Here is a 10,268-nt window from a genome sequence, read left to right as displayed (position 1 = left end):
ATATATATATATATATATATCAAATTTCATGCGATTTATCCATGTGCGGCTCCCAAGCAAAATAGGTGTCCTCCCTAGGTAATTTCGACATTCCGAACGCTCTGGTACAGTTTATTTTGCCGTCAGAGATCATTTTGACGAATTCACCGATTTGCGTGCCAATTTTCTCGTGTCGAAAGTATAGCAATATGGGTGTCATTTCCTACCAAAATTGGTATCTCGGACGCGTTGGCGCAGTCCAATTTGTCGTCGGAGGTCATCCGGAGAAGTTCGCATTTTCACTCGTCCTTTAGGCTTAATTGAAGTCCGATTTCGTGCAATTCATTGAATTATGTGCATTTTGTGTGTGTATGTGATGAAAAAGGTCGTGACGATGTTTTCCTAAGGCTTGAAGTCCTATCAGAAACTTTTCCCTTGAGTCTTCGCAAAATAACCCATAACCACTCGTCTATAAGATGATGGTCTTGTGCCAAAGATGCTAGATGCTAGACATCAAAGGAAAATAGGAATTGACTAGAATTTTCTAAAAGGGTGAGTCTCAATTCTAGTTTTCTAGGACGGTCAATAGGAACTCCTAGAACTAGATCCTAGGCTCTAAGGAGGAGAAAAGAAGACCTCACAAAAATGAGGTCAACAAGAAGCTAGCTATAAAAATGACAAATCTCCAAAAGAGGTTAATTAGAATATTGTACGTGCAAAAAGATTACTTTTTAGCCCCCAGGTTAAATAAAGCTAATGGAGATTTCAATGCTTCTATTCAAATAGAAGTCGGAACAAAATTCTCACATAACATTCTTTCTACTGCAAGAGATTAGAGTGCCAGCATAGTCAATCAAGAAGATAATCGGTGCTAACTTTACATCAACTCACTAATTTTGGGCTACATACAAAATAAGCAAATTCATAATGATGTTGTTCTTCAGCAATAATCTCATGAAGTGAGACACAACAAACCATTTGTTGTTAATTTTTTTGTACATTTCTAGTTGCCAAGTTCATTTCCATTTTAAGCAAACATCTCAAAAGCAGAAGGATGAAGAATAGTAATCTAGAATATCTAATGGAAAAGCCCTGAAATTCATTAAAGTGAAATAGCTGAAGTGATAATTAATTTCAGCATCTGATTCAGTAATAGGCTTTGAACAATGTCACCACAAGGAATGGAAATCCTGCAGCTTTATCGAATTAATTAGCATGAATACATAAAATAGGCTATCCCATTGAAATTTTCACCGCAGACATCCTTGAAAAATCAAACAGAAATAAATAAATAAGAAAAACTTCGTTTATACTAAGAACTCAAAAAAATGCTAACATTACTCAATAGCAAAATGGGAAATACCATTTGAACTTAATTCAAGCACATTTTTCAACATCATCTTTAGATTATATGTAATTAAGAAAATATGATGTTACTCCATCACCACTACATATACTGAACTCCACTAATATAAAAAATAGCATATGAGCGCATAGTTTGAAAATATATCCACTTGCACATGCGTTCAAAATGTCACTTTATACTCTACGGGTGTGGGAGTATATATCTGGCAACATACCTTTTGATAATGGATTTCAGGTGAATCTCCAGGATTTATGGTTTTCTTCTTTAGAAGCAAGGCCTCAATTCTGAAACATAGCCGAACTTCTGCCAGTGTGCCTTTGAGGGCCTAAAAATTCCCCAAAAAAGAAAAAAAAAATTTGAATAACACTATACTTTGAATATAATTGATAACTAAATTCGCACATTAGCATCAAAATCATAAGCATAAGAAACGTTTTAGGATGATAATAGTTTTATAAATTAGAAACATGCATTAAAAGACAATAAAAAGGCCTCAAAATTCCCAGTTATTAAAAGGCCTAAAAACGAATGCATAACTTTCTTCAGGTTTTCATCCACTCAGATCTATTCCCACGCCGCCAAAAAAATAAGTAAATAAATAAATAAAGCAGATCATGCTAAGATGCTCACACAAAGAAAAGAACTGTGCCTACGAATATATAAATATATTAGTCAAACACGCCCAAACCTCATAAAGTCACTCTCAAGCATATTTTAAAAAAAAAATTATCCTGCAATGTTAAATGGCTTTACTTCTACGAGCTGAAGCTAACTCTTCAGCCCAAGCAAGTACCGTGCCCAAAAAGATGAGCATGGTTATTTAAACAAAAAGCTTACTGCTAAATTAAAAAATCTTCATATCGCCTAAAAAGAGTATGCCATATTGTTATAACTGTTCTATAAAAATAAAAAGCACTAAAGATATTCACAACTGAGTGAACGCTTACTGCAACAACAAAGAGATACTCATTTTCTTCTATACAAAGCATAAATACCTTTTAAAGTAAAAGGTATGAATATACATGCTTGAAGATTCAAAACAACCAAAACAATTTGAAGCCATAGCAGGCCTTATACTAAACCAAAACATATCTTTGTTAAAAAAGATGACCCATAAAAACCCGAAAAGTGCAGATTATATTTTCCAGCATAACTAAGATAGGGGTAGGCATGAGCTGATTCACCCAATTAGTCAAATGCATTAACAACTCTATCAACTAAAAAAGGTAAAAATAATTGTAAAAGTTTTAAGGCCAAGCAGATGAATCAAAAAAACCTGCACCACAATGAAGATGATAAATAAAGAAAACCCACAAAAAAAAGTTATATTTAAAATTTCAAACATTAATAGGACAAGTGAATGCATGTGATAAGGCAATCAATTAGATCCAATTAGACATATACCTAAAAAAATCTAAGAAAAAAATTTATTGTGGTGATTTCACAAATTTTAAATCCCCAATACATAACCACAAATAAAAAAAGAGAGAATTTTCTAGTTACGAAGTGTAGGACTTATTAGGAACATCATGAAAGGAAGATTCATGTATTTTTAAGGAGGATAGGTGGTTGACGTGCGGAAGATATGGTTTTATGCCTAGGCAGGGGCTGAGAGTTGTACACTCCTCCCTATATAAGTCTTTGATAGCTTCTTTGTTGACGCGGTAAAAAATGCTTCACACATCAAAATAGGTCCTTTTCATTCTTGACTAAATCTGAATTTTCTCAAGCATGTAGAGATGAGACCAAAAAAAAATGTTTCAAGCGTTTGGAGAGGGGTCATTTCACTATAGATTGCTAAAATGGGGTCATATGTTTGGGTTATAAGAAGATTGGTGATCCATTAGTGGATATGTTAAACATGATGTTTTTTCTATCATGGTTAAGCACTAGAATCAGAACATTGGAGCTTCTACTGCTAGATATTATGTACATGTTTGGGTTGGAATTCATAGTTTCCCATTTTGCACTATAAATGGGATGCTTTTGGTTTCGTTCAATATCAATTTGGGAAGCTGATTTGTGTGGACAAACATCCACTTTCAAAAGACTTGTTAATAGAAGCTAAGCTCAGTAAATTGAATGATATCTATGTCATCCATATAAATTTACAAGTTTAAATCTATTTTATTGATCTATCAACATCGGTTTTCCGGAAAATGCTGACAATGAAAAATTAAGGTGTCCATTAGAAAAGGAATAGGGTGTTTCCTCTCTTTTTCTAATCCTGATGACTTCCAGGCATCTGTTTCTATTGAATAAATAAAAAAGAATGTACTCCTTGGCTTTTCAGCTGTTGGGTCTCCATAGGTTGAACATGATTGTAACTTTAGTAAATTCATTCATAACTTCAGTGAGGTAAGTCTGATTTAAAAGGTGCGTCACATTTCCTATCAGTTTCCATTTTAAATTCATATCCAATACAAATTTCTTCAATTACAGGTTCTCTTTCAATTACAGTATCTTAAATTATGCCTGGAATGAAATCTACAAAAGTTGCCTTGCAAAATTGAACTGACACCTCAATCGTCTTAATCAAGAAAAGGCCTTTAGCTCTTCACCTAATGTTGCTCGGGTTCTTCCCAATCTCTCGATTTTCATTTTTGAAGCTTCCATCCAGAAAAACCAAGGACAACTAAGTGGACGTTTCTCCTTCCCAAACTTATGCCTGCTAATAGTGGCATCTGCAAAAGCAACAATAAAGATGATTTCCACATCTTCTTTTCTTGCAGCACTATTTCAGATATTTGGAGGAATTATAATCTTTATTGTATGTCTTCAACTTTTAAGAACTTAGAATGTGAATTTTCTACTTGAAGAAATATTAATATCAAAGATGCCTTGCAGAGAGCTCTAGAATACCTTCTTCTTTTCATCCACATTTAATATTTGGAATAAAAAATGATAGATAATTTTATTAAAAAAGAGAGAGAGAAAACCATCTCTTCTTTTCTTGCAGCACTATTTCATAAGAGTGAGAAAATCATATCTTCTTTTTATTGCAGCATTATTTCAGATATTTGGAGGCTTTATAATCTTTATTGTATGTCTTAAGCTTTTAAGAACTTAGAATGTGAATTTTCTACTTGAAGAAATGTAAATACGAAAGATGACTAGCAGAGAGCTCTAGAATAACTTCTTCTTTTCATCCACATTTAATATTTGAAATAAAAAATGCTAAGTAATTTTCTAACAAAAGAAAAAAATAGAGAGAAAATCATCTAGTTTGACTCTATCAATTTTGCCTATTTTGGGATTAACAAAGCAAAATAAAATAAGTTATCCAAAATCAACATTATCTAGAAGATAACCAATTCCCTTCTAGTCCTCTTAGGTTTTTCTCAATTTCCGTATAGCTGCATCTCTTATAATTCATTCTCTTTCATTACTCCTATTCCTTTATAATTGTGACCTTTCCTTTATTTTAATGACAAACGTTTACTCAACTTATGACAAAAAAAAATGGCTTGAATATCATAAATTTCTATCCCAGCATTCCTATACAAAACATTTTTGCATAATTAAAATAAATACGAAAGTAAAATATATGTAAAATGTCTCAAAAAGAAATAAAATAAAAATTCTATGATAATAATTAGAGAAATACTCTAACTTAGTATTGTATAAAAATAAGTTTTGGGCATGAGAAAAATACAGAACTAAAACTAAAAAATTAGCCATACCTCCATTGTCAAAAGGGTCATCTTTTCTGCTGTTTTGTCATTACTTTCACTTGAAGAAATTTGTAATGATTTGATCCCATCAATGCTTTGCCTAAGTTTGGCTGCTTCAGCGTCTAGCCTGAAAACAATGTATATGAATAGCATGATCATTGAAGTAAGCTCACATTCTTCTTCATTTTTTATATAGTAAAGAGAGAGGAATAGACTAAGGAAGATCGGCCATAAAACTAGACAAATTATATTTGCCATGTAATTTCAAGTTCTTTCCAGCTCATCCACATTAGTTTATAACTGGAAAACTATATAATAAAAATAGTATGAACCCTAAAGTATAAGATGGCAAGAACATAGCTTGTATATCGAACATCAACAGGGAAAAGAACCATTTGGAAATAACAAGAGAGTTGTTTAGTTATTTAATTAGTTTAACTTTATTCATGAAACAAAGCAACTTAAAGCTCAAATAACAAATCAATGTATCAAAAATATTGCTCAGTACCAGTTCTAAAAAATATTGCTCAAATAACAAATGAATGTATCAAAAATATTGCTCAGATAAACACAAATCTGATAAAATATCTTTGACATTAGTCAAACATTGGAAAAATTTTATCCCACTAAAAAATCCTGCATTTACCAGTTCTCAAATTCATATGACCCACCACCCGAGGCATAAACGAAGCTAACCAAATAATAACTAGAAGCACTACTTAGAAAAGTAGAACATTTACTATTTGAGTAACAAACTATTGTAAAAGAAAGGGAAAAAAATGTCAAGCTCTATGTCAATATAACCAATTCAATGAAAAAAAGGAATACAAACAACTTCCAAATCAAATTAACATAATTAAGAGAAAAATAATAAGTTGGATAGTCTCAAAATCGCTCCAAAAAGAAATATGATATATCAATCGCACAGTAATTGAACTATTGGTTGTTCTTGATGTCCACGAATACTGGAATGTCAGAGGATCCTTTTGTTCATTTGCTTGCACCTGTTCAGAGCAGTTCTAAGATTGTATCGTCCACCTCACTAGTCTATGGTATTGTTCCATCCTTCCATATGCATTAAATATAATAACAATTGAATTAAAATATTCAAATCATGTGATTTTTTTTTTCATTTCTAATTGTTTATTTTTAGGTATTTTAAATTTTTTCCACGAAAAAATCATGGTTCACACCTAACTTCTATGTAGAACACTTGAATTAAATTATTGAAATCTTCCATCCATTTTTATATGGAATCAGAGCAATTTCCATAGCTTTCCCTTGCATTCTTCCCCACATTTTCTCCATCTCCATCACACCTGAAGCAACAACTTTGAGGTGACACCCAATTCTAGTTAATTGATCCTAATCTACGAAAACGCCTCATTAGATACCAATATCCTTTCGACTATTGGCTACTAACTTAATGGGCAATTCAAGCAATTCAACCAATGGTCTCAACCAGTGAGATCATTAGGAAAGGCAAGTAAGATCATCTTCCAAAAAGAGTTCACAATTCAAATTGAAAGAGATCCCAATTTATGGATATAAAAAGTAAAAAATAGTATGGTGACTTCATGGCTAATAAATTTCGTCACAAATGAAAATTAGAACTTTCTTATAAAACAAAAGTTTATTACTTATATTAGCACTAATCTAAGCATTATCCTGATTTCCCAATCCCGTTACTTCACCTACGGACCGAAACAGAGAAAATAACGAAAAGAATGGGAGAAAGTAAAGAAGAGAATAAGGTTTGAGGTTGGTAATCCATTTTTTTTTTGTTTTCTTCCGCAAATTGAGTTTGGATTCAAGTTTTTAAGCTTGAGAAATCTTTTTGAGATAAAAAGATTATTTTGAAGACATCAGATATAAAATTATATTGCAAGATAGAAAATTACTTCAATTAAAGAATTTGGTGTTTGATTCGGTTGTTTAAGAAAGATCTAGACTTTGGGGAGATAGTAAGGAAATTCATCTAGAGGAGAATCCTATACTTGTGGTGATATACTCAGTATCACTGATATAGGAAGCAATTTATCTCCAGACATAGATTTGTTAATTCTTAAAACCTCCTTGATCTGCGATGTTTATATAAGTAGATGATTCTTTATATTCAGCGGGCTAGCAAAATGTGTATAGTTAAGTTTCTGAAAATGATCACCTATCAAGTTTAAGGCTACTACATTTCAGATGATCACCAATTGAAAATAAATTCATAATTTCTATATAATTCAAGTTTAAATATTACTTAATCAAATAGAATGAAAATTAAATACCCAGATGTCGATTGTTACATGTCATGCTATACTACTAAATGCAAGTTAATACAGGTTGTTTAACAATAAGGAGATATCAATGCTAAAAAAAAATCTTGTGAATGATGTTCAAAAGAAAAAAAAAAAATTATGAAACGTAATGTTGGTATATGATAATGACCTGCAAATCAAAAGGCAAAAATCCTGACAATATGAGCCTATCGAAAAGGAGTTTTGGTCTTTTGATAATAGATGCATGCTACAATATAGTCCAACCTTGCATTAAGGCGCTATAAATAATTGTCATTACAGATTAAACACAAATCATATAAGTAATTATAATGGTCAATGGGCAAGATGGCGAAATATATACAGACATCATATGACATTTCTAAGACTGAACAATAAGAATGGGAAAGACAATAAATGTAAACAACAGCCTTCATATAGCAACAAACTAACACACAGTCTTAAATGATACGACACTTGAACGTTATATTTCATTTCCTGGCAAGCATTTAAGTTTGCCTATGATTATGCCATTTACTCAGGTAATTATCCAAATATAATTTATTTTAATTTTACAGCACTAAGCTAGCTATATTGATGAATATCTATATGCATATTAGGTCAAATGATTAACATTATAAATTATGTTATTTTCTTATATGCTTAAACTTTCTATTAGAATTGTTTATCCTATCGAGTCAATAGTTCAACAGATATTATGTTAATTGTTATTTCAGAAAAAGAAAAGGAGATGCTTGGGACATAAACAGGTAATCTACTCTTGTCCTCCATCCTAGTGTTCAGATATAATTTTACATATATGATATAATGAAATATGTTTATGATATAGATTAAATTTTCTGAACATATTAATTATACATGAAGTTTGTTAGAAGTTTTGTAGCCCATTTTGATGATTTAAATTATGCACACTTCTGTATTAATTATTATGATACATCTATTAGAGAATTTTGAAGTATAACATATATTTAATGACGATGTAAGCAGACTAATTTCTACTTGCTCGATAATGATTAGCAAAGTTGGAATAAGTATTGGTGGGAAATATGTCAGACTAAAATGTCTACTTCTGTTACATCTCATACTTTGACCGCGGGAGAGTAAAAAAAAGGTTTAACATTCGTGGAGCCTTGAATAAGGTTCAAGAGAAGAAAATAGTAATGTTAGGGGTTCCAAATACTTCTCAAGGCTGACAATTGCGCCCCTGCAGTCCATGGAATCCAATTCACACCGTGAATTAATTCACACAAAGGAGACGCACAGACCCTACATTGATTATTGTCACAAGAATGGACATATTTATAGCAATTGTTCGGAGATGCAAAAAAACATACATACCATAAAATGAAGGATAGCACAGAATCGTGAAGTTCATGACAATGTCGTCTCCATTGAGACTCCAACGTTATATTAATCCAAACCCATTCAGCAAAGAGTTTCAAAAAATACTTTAACAACCAACAAAGTCTCAACAAACCTTTATGACCAATGGTGATGTTTGGAGCTAAGCTATTGTTGCATGTTGCAAAAAAAAAAAAAAACGCTATGAAAACTCTCCTAGTTACATCTAGAAAAGCAAGATAATGGATTGTCAACTCAGATGCTGATCACATGAGTACTGATGCTACAATTTTTGCTAGTACAAACCATATTTTAAAATCCTCACTATTCAAATTAATATGGATCCATTTCTATTGTTACTAGCATTGGATATTTCATTTTCAGAGGATAGTGTTCTTGAATTTATGCTTTAAATTCTAAAATTCGATTGTGACATTCTTTACATCAACAAAATTATAAAAAATTTTAAATTTGATAATTTACTATATAAATATGAATTTCAGGCCTTGAAGAAAATCTTAAGAAAAAAAGAATTTGAATGCAAATCATGGAAAAGGACATGTATAGAAAATATCTAAATGGTCCTTGGAATACTTATGGATAGATTAATTCCAGACTATCAAATGCATCCAACTTAATACACTGACTCTTCAAATTTAATCCAAAATAATCACAACTTCTCAAATATGATCCATTTATTTGAATAATATTTGAAGAGTTCATGGACTAAATTAAACATATTAAATAGCTGGGAGTAAATGGCTTCACACAAATAGCTCCACTCAGAAAATGCTTTCCGCCGGGCATGTTCAAATAATTTAGATGTTTTCCTCGTAGTTTTATCTTCTAACATGAATACACAATGCAATCATGGAATAGAACTATCAAATATGTTATCCAAATTTTAAATATTTTAAAAGGAAATTTCTTTCCTCAATTATGAATCATATTAATTCAAAACATGTCAATTATCCAAACACACTCGCACCTCTTACCTTAATCATCCATACAAACTAGCCCATCCTTTTTCCTAAATTCATAGTGATATGTGGACATCGTCTGAGATCAACAGTATTATCACCAACTCTTATTGGTTCTCTACATTCATTGATGATCATTCTAGAGTTGCATAGTTATTTCTCGTGAAAGATAAATATAATTTTAGTGCCATAATTTAAATATTCAACAAGATGGTGTAAAATCAGATCTAAGCTAAGATACACGTAATACGGACTGACAATGGGAATTAGTACTATCTTTTTATCATCGGGTCCTACTTAATTGATTAAGGGATTATTCATTTGAGCATGTGTCGCTGCGGCAGCGATGGCGACAACGAACAACGGTGGCGGGCGGCAACAACTGAAGGTTACTGTGGCCGGCGGCTACGGCGGTGGGTGGCGGTAGGCGACAAATGACAAAAGCGGGCGGCAAGCGGTGACCGGCAGGGATGGCAGGCAGATGGCGGTGACGACGATAACCATCTACGGTGGCAATGGGCAACGAGCGGCTGTGGCAGGTGGCAGCGTCGGCAACGGGGCGGAGCTAGGCGTTGACGGCATTAGCGGTGACGTAGGTCAGCAAAGGAAGCGAGCGGCGGGGGGGGGCGGGGGGGGGGGA

General features: G+C 32.6%; 1 protein-coding gene across 1 annotated transcript in view; it reads right to left on the bottom strand.

The window, feature by feature from the left end:
* LOC110026427 overlaps positions 1-10,268 on the bottom strand; it is a 71,427-nt gene that overhangs the window by 24,735 nt on the left and 36,424 nt on the right. The window contains exons 7-8 of the mRNA XM_020727358.1: positions 5,029-5,146; positions 1,560-1,670 (exon numbers count right to left, since the gene is read on the bottom strand). Coding sequence (XP_020583017.1) covers positions 1,560-1,670; positions 5,029-5,146 — 229 coding nt within the window. The remainder of the gene's footprint in view (positions 1-1,559; positions 1,671-5,028; positions 5,147-10,268) is intronic.

The sequence above is a fragment of the Phalaenopsis equestris genome, unplaced genomic scaffold, assembly GCF_001263595.1.
Source record: "Phalaenopsis equestris unplaced genomic scaffold, ASM126359v1 Scaffold000372, whole genome shotgun sequence".
NCBI classification, from domain to species: Eukaryota; Viridiplantae; Streptophyta; class Magnoliopsida; order Asparagales; family Orchidaceae; genus Phalaenopsis; species Phalaenopsis equestris.
The sequence above is the reverse complement of the archived record's forward strand: the minus strand, read 5'-3'. Positions and strand labels throughout refer to the sequence as shown.